General features: G+C 35.1%; 1 protein-coding gene across 1 annotated transcript in view; it reads right to left on the minus strand.

The window, feature by feature from the left end:
• The window catches only part of LOC100165439 (BMP-binding endothelial regulator protein), a 68474-nt gene that overhangs the window by 6172 nt on the left and 45099 nt on the right, over positions 1-17203 (minus strand). The window contains exons 3-6 of the mRNA XM_001942534.5: positions 16673-16758; positions 6991-7096; positions 6226-6402; positions 1315-1509 (exon numbers count right to left, since the gene is read on the minus strand). Coding sequence (XP_001942569.2) covers positions 1315-1509; positions 6226-6402; positions 6991-7096; positions 16673-16758 — 564 coding nt within the window. The remainder of the gene's footprint in view (positions 1-1314; positions 1510-6225; positions 6403-6990; positions 7097-16672; positions 16759-17203) is intronic.

Raw genomic sequence — 17203 nt, forward strand, 5'->3', positions numbered from 1 at the left:
GTATAGTGAGTATACTACATAGAGACTTGTATGAACATTGTCCGACGGCGACCAATATTTTGGCGGCGTATTTTCGTTGTGTGGGTCATTTGATATTATTATAAGCGATTTAATTGTGTGTAACGACCGTAAGATATATACGCGTGTCAAAAATATTAAATGTTTTCGAGTCGTTTGGACCAGATCGATTATTTTTTTAAACAAAAAAACCGTCTGTGTATCCCGTCTTCGTCCATTGCCTATATCCGAAAGAGTTGAGAATAAAATTCAAAACTGAAACACGATCGGTTGGCGTTTTTCCACTGTGTATTATTATTTTATACTACCGCGAATAAACATATCCGTAGTTTGTCAGACGTTTCCGTCCGGTACGTCGTCGTCGTAGCCCGGTTATTATATATTACAGCTGTATTTTATAATGAACAATAATAATAACGATATTACATAATAATATAATATACGACGATGACGACATGATATGGCTTGAATGTTTGCACACAACTCTAACTGCAAAGGTCGGATGAAGCAGTAGTATATTTTTTTTTTGTCCTGCAAATACTTTTGAAAACACAATATGCAATATTATTATTGTGTAACACAGTATCATAGCATAGTAATCATATTTTAAAACAAACCCGCTACTGTAATAGAATTTCGAAGCAATAAGGTCCCTTTATTAAAATCTCGACAAAAATCTTCCTATAATTCGTGCTAAAAATGTCATATTATTTAAATTTATAATGCACTAGTTAACGTCTTTATACTGACCAAGTAAAATTTAGTAATACGTATACGATGTCCCAAAATGGATAAAATGTGTGGTTTTTAGATGTTTTTGCTATTTTGATATGTTTATTATCCTATAATATTTAGTTTATAGTTATTTGATCACACATATTAAATAATTATTAGGTACTAGTAGGTATAATAGTACCTACAAAACACGGTAGAATAAAATATAATGTGCAATATTTAAATTATTTTTGTTTACGTTAATATATGATTAATATTGACCATAACTAAATTGCCCCCGGAACCGTTGAAGTATAAAACCGATTTTTACCAAATTAGTATAATAATAAATTATTATTTGTTGGGATATCATTATGAATCGAAATAGAAAAACAATATTATAACAGCATAAACGTAAATAATAAACCTTAATAGTAATTACATATTATTATAACGCGTTTCTTTCGACATCGCAATAATATATTGTAACGCCGTCATTGCAATAATTGTCATAATTAATATCATAACATTCTATTTTATATTGTTTCGCATCGGACTTAGCCGCCGATAAATTTCACTTACCCACGCATCTGGGGCAGCATTCACCCGGCAGTATCTGCATGCTGCTGGACGGACACTGGAGCACAGGGCACGCCTTTTTCGAACAGGTGAGCACCGGTCCGGCCGCGGATCTCTCGCAGTGACAGGTCAGACACGGGTCGTCGTACAGGCTGATGTTCTTCCAGGCGGCCACCTCTTGCCCGATAACCCGGCAACCTGTGGAATACGCAAAACCGGTTACCGCAATCGCATAGATTATAATATTATTATTATTATTATTATTAACTGTCTGCCACCGAGTGCAACCCCCTCTTCGGCGCTCGGGTTATCGATAACGGATTTTTTTTCCAAAGAAACCGACGCCGTCTCGCGTATTCCTCGCAGTGTTTGTTTAGAATGTAGCAGGCACACTACTACTATTATACTACACTGCACTTCTGAAGGGGCTTAATATAGGCAATTTTAACAATATTTTATTAAAAACATCAAGAACTTTTTTGAATGTAGATGCGAAATTCTATAAATTAAAACTTGTGTCAATAAAAAGACAATATTGAAATTGAATCATATGTTTTTCAAAAGTATATTATAATACTTACAACAAAATATATTATATTTCACACTAATATTTCATTGTAATTTTATATTATTGTAGTTCACGAGTGAATGACTCGGTATTATTTAGTCATGAAATAATAAACAAATATTTCAATTATTATGCTGGTGAAGAAGTATAACGTATTATATCATATTGACTTTTCAATCATTTTTTTCAATTAGACCTAAAAATAAAGTGTTAAGTAGTTCAAAAGCATTCTTAGTAAAAGCTCTGAAACAGTAGTAAAGGCTGAAAACCTGGAACCTGTACCTACTAGAAATTGAGATGTAATTAAAAATTATGGTTGTCATTAAGTAGATGGTTTCAATCACGATCAGATACCTAATATAGTATTTTAAATTTGGGCATATTGTTCTTCTGCAGGATTGAATTAATTAAGGCTGAGAAAAATTGGTGCTCACGACAGACGGAAGGCGTTCGTTATTTCAAAGTATTATCGATAAAATTCATTAAAGGTGCATATATTTCCGAAAGTATAATAATATTATTATACAGTACCTGTTCCAAACGGGGACGGGCACGACGAATAACTACTTCACAATAATTTATTTAGGTAACGTATAAATAAGAGACACACGCACCGCCGTGGTCCTGTCGACTCACGCACTATAATAGATATCTAACCTATCCTCCTACCGATGTAAAGTACCTACACGTCAATGTGTCTTCACGATAACCCCTCGTTGGTTCAGACCAATTTGAATCGGTCGGCGGTAAAAACATAAAATGGTATATTATTATGTGTTTTAAAACGTAAAAATACTAATGACTGCAGTCGGTATAATAATTTGACGACGGAAAAAAGTATAAAGGAAACTAAATGACAAATTATATTTTGAAATTTACAATGTCGTTAGTTTGATGACGCGACCCCGCTACAACTGATATTCCACCCAAGACGTACGTCATAGATAATATGTTGTAGTCGAGACGTTTTATTCATTGATTTTTCTGGATAAAAATAATAAGAGTAAACTTAGAAGTTATATAGATAAAAAAAAATGTGTTTTGATCTTCAAAATAAAACATTTTCATCGATTGCCAGTGTTGTGGAACTGCAGACTCCTGGCCATTGGTGTTTGTGTCCGATAAATCAGGTCAGTTAAAATGACCTATAGATGCGGTGGATTTATAAATATCTCTTTTTATAAGACACTATAATTATATTATTTCGATGCTTCCTCTTCGAAAATTTCAAAAAATATTTTACAAGTCATATAAGTCGTCTGCAGAACTGCGCGTTTTTTGTCTACATTTTTTAGACCCTTTCACCAGCGGCCATACGACCGTCGTCGTGCCGATATAACCTGCGTTGTACAATGTCATTTTCGTCTTCGTCATCTCCAAGCCTTCTCTGTCGGCCTTCACCACGTGGTCCCCTCGTTATCGTCGGTATAACATTATATAATATATTATCATCGTGCACTCATGAGTCCCGCCGTAGACCATTGGATCGCGTCTCGCCGAGTAATATTATGGAATCTGCTTTAAAATTGTATTACATTGTTTTTCGGACGGGAAACCATACGTCCATGCCACCCAGCGAAGGTTCAGAGGATTGTTTTGAATTTTTTTATTTTTTCGTTATTTTTTTTTCAATGCGTGTGGCATCCAGTCTTCAGCCATTAGCCCATCTCCGGCTCGGACGCGCGGTTGCCCTCCCCCCCACACACACACACCCCCAGCCCACGACTGCTACGTCGCTGCCGCCGTCCAATCGTTTTATCCGGCGCGCGTGCAGCGTGCCCCCTGCCCGCTCGCGTAATCTTTTATTTGTTTTAGACCCGAACGAGTATAATAAATAATAGGCACGACGCAGGCACCGCCCTCGCCGCGTATAGTCGCACATCATATAATACATTATATATTATTATAATATAGGTATAGGTCCATAAAGATATGGGTAGTATAATATAATACACTTATAGTATACTTATATCTAATATACCTTCATAATAACATAATAAAGCCGAATATAAACCCGAAGGAGATGAAAAAACAAAGAATATTATTCGGTATTCTGACGATCGTCATCGCGTACCATAATAAATTACGACCCGAGATGTTATTATTACTAAATATAATATGTATATATAAATATATATAGTTGAGTGTGTGTGTGTGTGTATAAAACAATATATCTATACTACTTCAAGTATATAATATATATATATATATATATATATGTATATATTATCTACATCGTACCGACGTGCACTGGCCCCGTACCACCGTCGACGAATATGACAAAATAATGAACGCACGGTCGAAAAAGCAACGCGCGCGCACGATTATATCGTCTGTCTGCCATTCAGACCTAAGTGAAAACGCAGGTACCGCTGGTTATAATATATTATATAAACATATATAGAAAATATCATAATATATTAAAAAGTCATTTCTTCCACCGCTGCCCCCCGTGGGCTGTGACTCGAGGGTCTATAACGTGCTCAAGAGTTGTTTTTCGACCAATTACCGCAATAAAGTAACTCGGATATAGCTTCATTAAATCGGTTGAAATCTCGTAGCCTAAAGGTTCTAGTCGAATGTGTTGTTTGTTATAACAAAAACATATTTATTAATCAATCTACAAAGCGATACTGAAAAAAAAAAAGTTGTGTTTCCTTTGGCTATTTTCTGTGATTATTTTTAACAGCATCTCATATTATTATGCGTGTATTATTGCGATCGTTTTCAGAAATTTACTTATGTTGTGAATATTTTTAATTCAATATATTATTATGTACCTAAATATGTTTTCTGATAATACATGTAGCGTACCTATATATTATTTGGCGTATTTAAATATTTTAATGAAACCGACTCCGACTATCATACGTATACATTCATACCGTGATGATATTATATAATAATATAATAATGGTACATCGAAACGCTAATTTAGATATTAATATCAGCGGGCGGCGTTTTCGCTTTGAAGTTTCGACTGACGTGTAAAAACATCTAATTAATATATAATATGTTTACATCGCAGTGTATGTTCCCAAGAGACTAAAATATAATTCACCAAACACTTTTCGACCAACAGGCAACAACAATTATGAATGCTCGGAAACGATGTTGGTAACATATTATTTATATGTATAACACGTTCGTTGTCCGTACAGTTGTTTCCCCGACAGTATTGCCCGATCAACAATAACTATAATATAAAATATTACTATGATTTGGACAGGTATAATCATGATTTTGGAAAATCGAATCCAACGCGTATTATTTGATAATAATTTAAAATGTCCTTCGTGGCGTCGTATGTAATATCATGCGTATAATATAATAATATAGGCAGGTACAAGATAATATTACTATTATAATGCGTGCGTTGATATCGATACGCCAACCATACCTATAACCGGTAGCTAAGCACTAAAGCAGACCGTTTAACATGTTTATGTTGTGCACAATGTTCGCTGCCGGTGGTCCTGCCATCCATCTCTATTTATCTGTTTGGCGTTCTAACCATAGACGCTACTACTCCTTTTCCCCCCTCGTCCTCCGACGGAACGATTTTCGTTCACGAACGTTATTATAATAATACATTATACCTATAGCATCCATCCATTGTTTTTTATTATTATTATTATTATTATTTATTTGTATGTATGTGTGTGTACGCGAGTATGGTCTGAGTGTTATTGTTTTATTTTCGTCAGCGCTGTGTTACGGAGTTAGTGCCCACCACATCGTAGCGGAAGAGAAGCCGCGTGTACATGGGGGTTCGTTTCCCACGAGTCACTTGACGGACGCTTGTGTGCCAGTCGTGATTTATCACGACTGCAAAGCTTCCAAAAGAATGGTTTGTTTTTCTAATGCGCCACGAAAGATTCTATTCCGGAATATATATAATATATCGTACCGCGTATAATATTATATTATTAATAACACATACGTATTAAACAATGCATAATCCAAAACAGACGTTTTTCGAGACGGAACTCGGAGGGGGACCTGCAGGCGATCGGTTTCGAATAAATTCCACCACATGTAAACAACTGTCCTATACGATTATAATATATATTATTGTATCGTCACACTCACGACTCACTATACCGCATTTACCGTCAAACTCCAACCCCTTCCCCCCCCCACAAAAAAAATAAAATATCCGCGTTCGCCGTAACGTTCTAGGTATAAGTCGTGGCTGTCGTGCGCACACCGACCAATACGAATGCGCACACCAACTCGGATACATACGTAGGAAATAATAATATCATTTTTGTGAATAATAATAAATAATTGTAGGTATATATTGGAAGCCAAGGTGGACTCTGTTTTTGTCAGTTGTCACTCACCCGAACAAGTCGGACAGCAAGTTCCCGGTTTCGGCGGCAATGGCTGTTGGCAGGGTGTTATGCACTGCATTCGCGTCTCGGTGACCACGCCGGCCTTACACGACATGACCATGCAAGGGTCGTTCGGATCAGTCCACTCCGTGCCGCTGTCCCTCGGCACACCCTTGTAAACGCAACCTGTGACAATAGTGATGACAACACATTATTATTATTACGATTGCAGTTTGTGATTGATAAGATTATAATATAATATAGCAATAAATTATGTTTAGATATGTTTACGAACATTTATGATAAGAGGTAAGTTAACATTAAATTGTATTAGAGATATTTGACCGGTTACCGCATAAAATATTATTGAATCAATGTTCGTTGAATAATCTCGCGTATTCACTATGACTATCTCATCAGTAATGGACTTACGTTAGCCAATAAATATTATTTAGATAGGTAAATTATCTGCATTTTATTTATATATTGTCTTTTAATCAAATATCTAAATTGATAGTTTGTTGATACTGTCTGTACGACTTTATATAACACTTGTGAATAATTCGTTAGTCTACTTAGTCACTATATATAATCGACGAACTTTTGTGAAACATTGTTTTTATCGCTGTTCTCGATATTTCTAGTTAGTTTTTTTTAACTGATACAGTATCAGTGCACCGTTCCTTGCGATTATCATAACGAACTATACAATTAAACTATTACAAGTCGGTCCTTATACATTACGAACATTTGTTTAAGCCAAACTCGACGTACCTTTACACCGTCTGCAGCATTCTTTTGTGTCCACGAAAACGTCCTGCAACATATAGCAGCCCTGCTCGTCGGGGCACTGGTCTTTTACGCACTCCACAAATCCGTTCTGAAACACAATAATCACAATGTGAATTAATACGGTCGGTTATGAATTATGATGTTTATATTATTATATTAATGTGGTCGGTTATTAAATAATAGTAATAAATAAAAAATATAAATTAACAAATAAATAATAATAGATATATAAATAATAGTAATCGCGTTTAGGTTAAATGAAGAAATTAAAGTCGTAGCCGAGACCATAAATTCCATTTCACACGTATAATATTCTATATACCTGTTGACGATAATTATAAGGAAAAATTTACGATATAGATCTTTTGGAATTCGTTTCTGACGCCGCGGCCGCCACCGCGACCTTCCTACCGTCGCGGTATTCGATTTATTTATTTTATAATTTTTTTTTTCTCTCGTATTCATAATATATACATTTTATACTATAGTTACGTATTATATTATTATAAAACGGTGCGACAGCGACGACGGTCGGTCGGACCGGGGCAGTAGTCGCAAAGCAATCCGAAGTACGCGTATAATATAATATAATTGATTAATCGCGCGATTTACGCACAATCGCGATAGCCTAAGCCGGATGATTCACGACAACATTTTCCGTAATGAGTGTGTGTTTGTTCTCGTTTTCTTAACAACGTAGTATACATTGTTCACAGTCACCCTATCCAGTAAACGACAATAATAAAACAATTTTAAAAAACCGAAAGGTCGGCAAACGCGGGCTGACGAGATTTGGCGCGATCAGGCTTCATGTGAATTTCGTAATATAATATAATAATATATTATAAGCTATTAAGCTTATTTAAAGCTTACTAAGCTATTACAATATAGTGATGATGGCTGACCGTAGCAAAACAGTGAGTTTAATGCATTTGCATATTATTGTTTTTTTTTTTTTTATGCCACATTGTAAAAGCGATTGAGTATATAAATAACCAAAAATGTTCTTCGATAATTTGTTATTCTGACTAAGCTATTTTTTTATACTTCAATAATCATTCATGTACGAGTGTACGACAGTATTATTATTATCACGTTTTTAATTTATATTGCTCACCAAGTCGTACTTATTATAGTACGGTTTTATATTTATGTTCAATATTATAGGAGCCTAACTCATTAAAATTTTTAAATCCAACCAGAACGTCTAAAAGTCCGACACGACGCGTTCGTGCTGGCTTCAGATCGACATACCTGCGGCGGCCAATTTTATAGACTCGTCGAAGAACTAGCCGCGGGTGCGCAGCGCACTGATTGCTCGAATAGTATATTTTTAAACGGTAAATATTATGTTGCGTTTCGCACGCGGCGATGGTGTGCAGCTCGGTTTTCATTATAATAATTTATAATATTATTACGAGTATAATAATATTATTATCGTGACGTGTGTGCAACTGCAGCAGTTGTACACATACATCATCTCGGCGGCGGTCATGACGCGTCCCGGGGCGACCTTTTGAGCTGCGATCGCGGTCGGCAGTATATATATAAAAAAAAAAAAAATCGAAAAAAATCGCCGTTGTAATTAAATCATCGCAGGCTGCTGCACGTGTCCGTTTTCGTTATTACGCGCGTGTAGTATGTTTATTATAATAAATATATTACTATGCGTGTGGGTATATATATTTTTTACCGTGCGCGTGTTAAAATCCATCGCAGGTACGGGTAGGTCGCCCGCCTAATATTATATAAATATATTCATTTCTCCGGACGGAATAATAATAATATTATTTTTATTATTATAACTTTACACACGACACTCACGGACACGCACTCGTACGCACATGCGCTACACAACGGGGTACATTTACACATGTGTATATATTATATATGTATGTATTGTATTATAATATTATTATTTTTATTATCGCGGCGGTTTTTTACTCGAATAATATTAATATGATAAAAATATATATAATAATATTATTAGGTACCTATTATGTCTTTTCGGGAGAAGCGGCCGGCGGACGCGACCTTCAGTCGAAAGCGAAACGCGCGGCGGCGTCCTTGCGTACCTATGGCTACACCGCGGCAAGGTGCGTGCGCGAACGGGGTGCGCCGCGGTCGCGGTGAAAGGACTTCGGTACGCGTGCGCTTAATAATAATATTATAATATTATTACATCTTTTCCCCGCGAAACGACACGTCGAATTAATTCGGCGCCGGGCTGTAGGCGCGCGCGGTTCGGACCCGCGGCCGGGCCCGGTGCCGCGCGAAATTTACCGACATCGAGGGGAGGGGGAGGGTCGCGATCGAAAATTTCCGACTGCAATTTATTTACCTATAGATTTACCGATATTACAGTAAGTTTTTTAGTGTCCTATCGTTTTTTTTTTTTTTGTTTTTGGTTTTTCGGCAAAGTACAAATGAGGGAGTACACCTGCTGATAGTTGCATGGAAGTGCAGACTATGTATCATTATTGTTTTCACTTCTCGTTGCGTTACAGTTATTTACGGGTTGTTATGACAATCAATTAGGACAATCTGCAAGTACGACTTGATTAGTGAATACAGCCCACGGCTGTAAAACTAAGCATTAATGTATAGGTAGGTATAATATAATTTATAACACACAAGTATTACTTTTTACCAGAATATAAGACATTTTAACTGTACCTATATTTTATTAAAACACTTTGGGAACTTGTGTGGATAAAATTACTGCAGTCAACTACGCTCACTTAGTCTAGTGAAAAACAAATTAATTAAAATGTACAATATTTTATTTTGGAATTGAAAAAAATATAAATTATATAATTGTTAATCTATATTTTGTATAATAACTTTACAATTATATAATCGATATGAATTCATTATATTATCATACGGCCATCAAATGTTTAAAGTTAACAGGTAAAAATTATTTATTCTAGAATTAGTCGACCGATGACCGACGTCATGCCTTCATTTCCTGCGGCAATTGGATTTATTGTGGAAATTATGATATAGTTATTATTGTTATTGGTATTATCACGTTTTAATATAATAATAACAACAATAATAATGATATATTATCCCAACCGCTCGACGCCGCTAATCCGCGCGTAACTCTGGTAGCGTATTTTATTTTTTAATCCGTATCTACCGTGTTTTTAATCGTTTCGGTCCATCGAATATTATAATGTATAATATTGTGTATATCATCGTGTGTGTGAGTGTGCGTACAGTGCGTTTAATAAAGAAATATAATTCCGGTTCGTATAAGTATCGATCGCCGGCGATAACGACTGTGCTGGCTCAGGTCAGGGCGCGATCGAGATCTCTGGAGATAACGAGTAGCTGAGTAACGACGACAACGATGAGAGGCGTATACGGTCGAGAGATATTAATATACCGTGGTGTGGGTACACGGCGAATGCTTATCAAAAGAATCCAGTCAGTTGATGATATGGTGGTGGTGGGGGGGGGAGGGGAGCGGAACACTAACGTACACGGTTGATAAATCAAAAAATGCACTCGTATATTATTATACCTACTGCAGAGTGATATTTTAACGAACGTTTACAAGACACCCATTTTCTGAGCAGATTTTTTTTTTTCAAGCAAGTAGCTCTATCGTTGCGAATTCCTATGACACGCGTGGTTGATAAAAGTCTTTATTTGTAATTTAATATTCGCGAACAAGACACTAATAATTTCTCTCGGGGGTCGGGTGCGTTAAAAAAAAAAATCACTGCGCATGCGCATCATTATAATATACCTATTATATTGTCAGCTGCAGGTCCACAAAAAGCCCCACTCCGATCATCACGTGGAAAATATCTGGTCAAATACCTATATTAATTAATTAATTATTAAAATACGACGCGTAGGTACTCGTTTCCGTGAAGCGCATGGCATTACATATACTATTATAATAGGTAATATATTCTAATTTTATTATTTTCCGTAACGGTCATCAACCGCTGCGTAAATGTAGAGTTAGAGGTACCCATCAATGATGCGAGTGCGTAATAATAAAAGCGTATTCGTATTATTAAAAATATATAATACAAGACGCGTTCGGCGGAACTACATAATAATATTATTATAATAGTTATAATAATTCGAAAAATAATATGCCGACGATCGTTTGGCGCGAGAGGACCGCGAGTTGGATGGGATCGGCGGCAATCTAGCCGACTGTCGGGTGTGCGGCGCGTAGTGGGCACGTAAGTTTTTTATTTCTCTCGGCCAAACTGGTTTTGCGCACACAAATTTCTACTACACACACACACGTTATAATATTATTATAATATAGGTATACTATGTGTACCTATGCTCGCGCGGTCGATCCGTCGTCGTCGTCGTCGGGAAGTCAATTTTTTATGGGACACACCGGCCGAAACCCGTTCGACTCGCGGGTTTTCCCGAATTTCTTACCCGCCGCTGTATACGGCGTACCTATCTACGAGCGTAATCACAATAATGCTACAGCTATTATCGTGTCCATATTTTAATGGAGCCCGGAAATTAGGATTTGGAGATGATAATATTATTTAGGTGGACTACGCGCGCGCGGGTAAGACGATAGGGAGAGACCTACGGCGAGAGACGAGTCCTGGTCGGGCTCGCGCGTAAATCGGTTTCGTAACCACCCACCGTCGTCGAAGATCCGATACCGTGACGATAGAGACACGAAGGAGAAGAAGACGTAAACGGAGGCTGTTGTGAATATAAATTAGATATGATATTCCTCCGTTGGCCGTTGGACCCCGCGAACTTTGCGCACATAATATTATAATAGGTAACACGTAACAGCGAATCGAATAGGTAATACGACGAGCGGACGACTCGGAAATGTAATTATTAATATTTATAAAAACAAACCGTAAATCGACGTCTAAACGGGGCGTTTCGACAAAGTATACGGATAAGACGTCTCGCTATAATATGTTATGCTCGCGTATCCGGTTTTGTTTTCGGCTATTATTCGTATTTTTTTTTTAAATATTCGTTCCCGCCCGACCATCGTGTAATATACAATAATATTATAATATAGCTGTGCATATATATTATGATATTATAATATATACCTAGCTATGCAGCGGCAGTGATGACGATGATGCGATGATGATGAACACGCGTTAAACCAAATACGATTTTAAGAACGCATGCAGGTATGTACGATACGCTGTGTGTAGAATATGCATATATGATGTCTATTAGTCGATCGAATAGTACCTACCCATATAATATTATATTACAATATATATATATATATATATATATATATATAGGTACATTATGTGCATAACGTGTTCTCTGCTGTAATTTCTCTTCCTACTACCTATAGTATAACACCTTTCGTCCGTATGCATTATTATAATAGTGTGCATATTATATTATACGATATAACAATAAAATAACGATATTTTACTATTATTGTATACTCGTATTTATTATCAATATAGTAGGTATTGTCTAGTAGGTATACTTAGGACTTACACCCGAAGCGTCGCCGCAGTAAACGCGCGCGATTAATCGTCGATCGCCTGTGCGGATGTTTCAACTGTTTGAGATCGATTGTTTTTTATATTTCAAATATTTATTATCTCCGAATGTTGTCGTGTAATAAAACGTGTATGGAACGGACATCGCGAACGTTTGCCATCACTATTATAACGCATAGGTATGCGCGTCATAAGTTATAAATTATAATATACATTCTTTAACGGGTCGTTACATTAAGAAAACGTATAGAACCAGCATGAGTTGTCTCGTTCTTACATAGTCCAAAATAGAAAATGTCTGTTGAACAAAATCAATTTTGTGTCGTAGTTAGCTTTAGTATTAGATCGAATTGATTTATTATGAAACAAAACTAAAATATAATATTAACGAGAGCCCAGCCCATAGCATATTGTATTGATAATATTTTAATCGTAAAGCCCTAATAATTAAAAGCCAGCGAGATTCAATATCGACAATATTAACTTACCACAAAATTTGATATTTAATCTATTCAATATCATAATATTCATGCTATCGACACAAAATTAGCTCTTCTGAATTTAGATTTTTTATGTTTATAGTTTATAAGGCGGATACAAAACATGATATGTTTAAAATTTTTGCAATCAATTTTATTCGATACACAATGTATACATATTGCTCTATCGACTGTAAAACTGATCATATATAGGACGTGTAAAACGATTATTAATATATTATTAAATATTGGTATTTGGATTATATTGGATTTTACCAATGTAATCTACTAATATTGGTATAAATTACATACCTATATTTTAAATATTATCAGCTATACTATAATTATAATGTATACCTAATGGTATTTGTGTTTTGCTTTTACTTTTAAATGTGCATGACTGCTCGGTAAAGAAAGTTTATACATTTTGAAATACGATTGTTATTATTGTTTTTTTTTTATCGTAACATATGAATCGCATCCGATCAACTCGAGTCCTACATATAGCCGTTACAGCCACGAATGGTCGGAAAGAAATTCACGATCTATATAATATTATATTTTGTTCGCTGCAATATCGGTAAACGTACAATCCGAGTTTTCGACATTTTATGTCCGTCAACACAAAAGTTGATTGAAAAGTTTGAAACAAACTTTGTATGAAGTCAAAGCCGCGTAACGACGTTTTATGAGCGTAGCAAATGACGACCGACAATTGAATTATTTTCTTTTTCACGCGCGCTCCGAAACACAAATACGCAATCCCGAAAACTGATGATTTTCGGTATAAAACGTCGTCAAATTCGTCAATTTTTTTTTTTATGACCACGACGCTGTACTTCATTACCATTTATTAGTAATAATAATATAATATATTTAACCTCGAGGGTGTTATTAAACAGTAATAACTAATAATGGCTAGCATAGCTGTAGAGGATAGTGCGACGACGATAATTCGCTGAGAACGGTCGCGTATAAAACGAGTTTAATGCACTATACAGCCTTGGCATTTGCAAAGAAACATAACCGTCCGCACGTTGTATCGATATGGATTACATTTTGATTTTTGGCCACGTCGCAGGCGACGTCCAAAAATCTGCACAATTTTCGATAAACTATTTATATAAGTATATATAGTATATGTATAAAGTATAAATACATCGTATTTAATATAACGTTAAATCCACACCGTCACCGAAAAGTCAAAATGTTTTGAGACAATCGTCGCGTTCTCCAAAAATCGGATAGTTTCGGCGGTGGTATATTACAACACATCAATCGACTATATGTGTATTGATGATATATATTAATCAACTTTCACTCCTAATAGTATCCGCATCGTACAAGTACATATAATTACTAAGCACAAGTACGGCAGCTCAATTGATGTGGAACGCTATTCAACAATAATAATGGTATCACACCAAATTACTATGCAGTTATCATAGCAACGATCGATATGTACCGTTTAAAGCACTCGTCGGCTGTATAACGCGTGCATATTATATATAAGTAGGTAGTCGATTATTATTGTGTAACTCGCACGATATAATCCGTAAAAAACGATTAGTGTATTTAGTGATTTAGTGTGCAGAGTGTTTACCGGAATTCAACAGCATAATAATATAATACATATGTATTATAAAATAGTCCGACATAGGTACGTGGGTTTTTGGCCTTTGGTGTATTAACCAAGCCACAAATCATACCGCAAGACTGCCGTATCGCGTGTCTCTGAGTCGCGTTATTATACGTATTAGATTATTATTTATTATTATTAATAATATGTATTTCAATTGGAACGTATTAATAGTAATAATAATAATAATAATAATAATAATAATAATAATAATAATAATAATAATAATGATAATAATAAATTATAATATTTGTAAGAAGTTCGTACCCATTGGTATGACTTACGAAACCAGCAATGAGATGTTAATATAATAATATGTAATGCGAAATACATAATATTATAGCATTTAATTTATACGTTAGTATACATATATTATTATAACATTGATATTTTATCGACGAGTAGGTATTATATATTTTTTTATGTACATACTGCATAATATATATAATATAAGGTTCACCTGAGCAATAAATTACTTATTCTCCTAATTAAAACGTGTATAAAATTAGTATAATAAATATTAATATTAATTCAAGTAAGTATATCGTTATTTTATGACCATATTAAAATGTTAAGAACCATTAATGATATTTCCGAAGGGAATCTATAAGTCAAATAATTTAATGTTACGATGCGATAAAGAGAATATTATTTTAAGCGTATCGCTTGGACCGTTTTGGAAGTTTTGTGGGCAAAATATTTTTTCCAACTATAGTTGCGAACTAGATAATATTGTATCTAAATAATATGGCAATATAATAGGCCTATTGAATAGACATATCCTAGCTATAATAATATAGCGTATTATCGAGCGCCGACAGAAGTTGCAAAAAATTATTCGGTTCGTTATATTGACTATACAACTACAACTGTGCAACACTAAATATTTTCAACACAATTAATATATAATATTAAACGATTCGTGCACATTTATTATAATATCTTTTCATTGAACGTTCGGTGAGTGCATTTTTATTAATATTGTGGACTAGTTATCATGCAACGAGTAGTAAGGGATATTAATATGCATGATTATCAATAAAAATATTAAAATAATAATCTGGATATTGTATTTGCTTCCATTCGATTCCTATGACAGGTAACAAGTAACTTGGTAACTAGGTACCTATAATACTAGTTAATATTTTCCTGTAAACAGATTTGTACAATTATTGATGTAGACATTTATTTACATTATTAATTTTCAACTCTCGTTAGACATAGTGATGATGAATATGTTTTAAACTCTGAATCTGAAGTAGTGGTCGTAATTTAAAAATATGCAAGTTGTGTTTCCCTTACTGCACTCTTGATGAGTAGTCGTCACATAAAACTGTCATGAGATGTGGATTTAAAGACCGTTATTGAATTTAGGTTCCACGAAATCCTAACTTTAATTCAAGGTCATATGTTCCAAATATTCGGCATGTTATTGCCAAATAATGATGACACGTTACGAACATAATATTCTATGTAGGTACCTATCGTGTTCGATGTGCATGCATAATATTATTATTATACGGATACGATTTCCTGTCATATGGATAGTCTAGTAATGAACACACACGCGGACAGATAAAATTCAAAGTGCAATAATTATAATCAACAGGTTAGGTACCTAGCCTAACCTATATAATATGCACGCGCGTGTAGTACAACGCTAAAGACTTGGGTGACCGGGTGGGCAAAACGGCGGTGGCAGCAGCAGCAGCAGCGGTGACGCCGGCGGATTCCGGACGGGTTATCCGCGCACAGTGCTTTGGGCAAGGTAGTGTAACCCAGTTTTGAGAAATGGAACTTTCACCGCGCGAGCTCCGTTATTATTATTAATATATCGTTGTTGAATTATTATAAGCGCGTATATTGCCGTGCAGAAAATTATACCTACGTCGCCAGCTAATGCCATTATACCTATGTATTTCAATATATTATATCGATTCGTCCACATAATATAGATTATAATAATATTCAATATTAAAAAAAAAAAAATATTCGATATAAAAATATTATACTAAATGATATTGTAACATAATATATTGTATGTAGGTACTCACTTTGCACATGCACGTGTAGCACATCATGTTCTTGATGGTGAGAACGTTTACTATTTCGCCTTCGTTTACGCAGCTTTCGGCGTAACCTGTAACACAAACCACATTACTTAGTAAGTATTTCCAAACGTATAATGATAATATATTACGTAGACATATGCCATTATAGTAATATGCGTCTTCGCATCTTTGGTGCGGATGCGTTCGGAGGGTGGGTGATCGGAAATTGTGATTCTCGTCGCCGAAACGACAGCGAAACATTTCGCATGTAGCCATATCATTGTAATACATACAGAGGTACATTTACGTATTATTATATAACTGCAAACACCATATTTTATTTTATGGACGAGTATTACAAAAAGTGGTCATCTCATCCAACGTTCAACTGTTTGCACGTAGATATATTTTAATAATATATTATTTTGCGTGTATAATATATTTCTAACACATTTCATAATAATCACTATAATATATAATACGTACGACATTATAGGTATGCACAGCTATGGCGTTTCTTTCGTGAGTGTATAA

The sequence above is a fragment of the Acyrthosiphon pisum genome, chromosome A3 (assembly GCF_005508785.2).
Source record: "Acyrthosiphon pisum isolate AL4f chromosome A3, pea_aphid_22Mar2018_4r6ur, whole genome shotgun sequence".
Taxonomy (NCBI): domain Eukaryota; kingdom Metazoa; phylum Arthropoda; class Insecta; order Hemiptera; family Aphididae; genus Acyrthosiphon; species Acyrthosiphon pisum.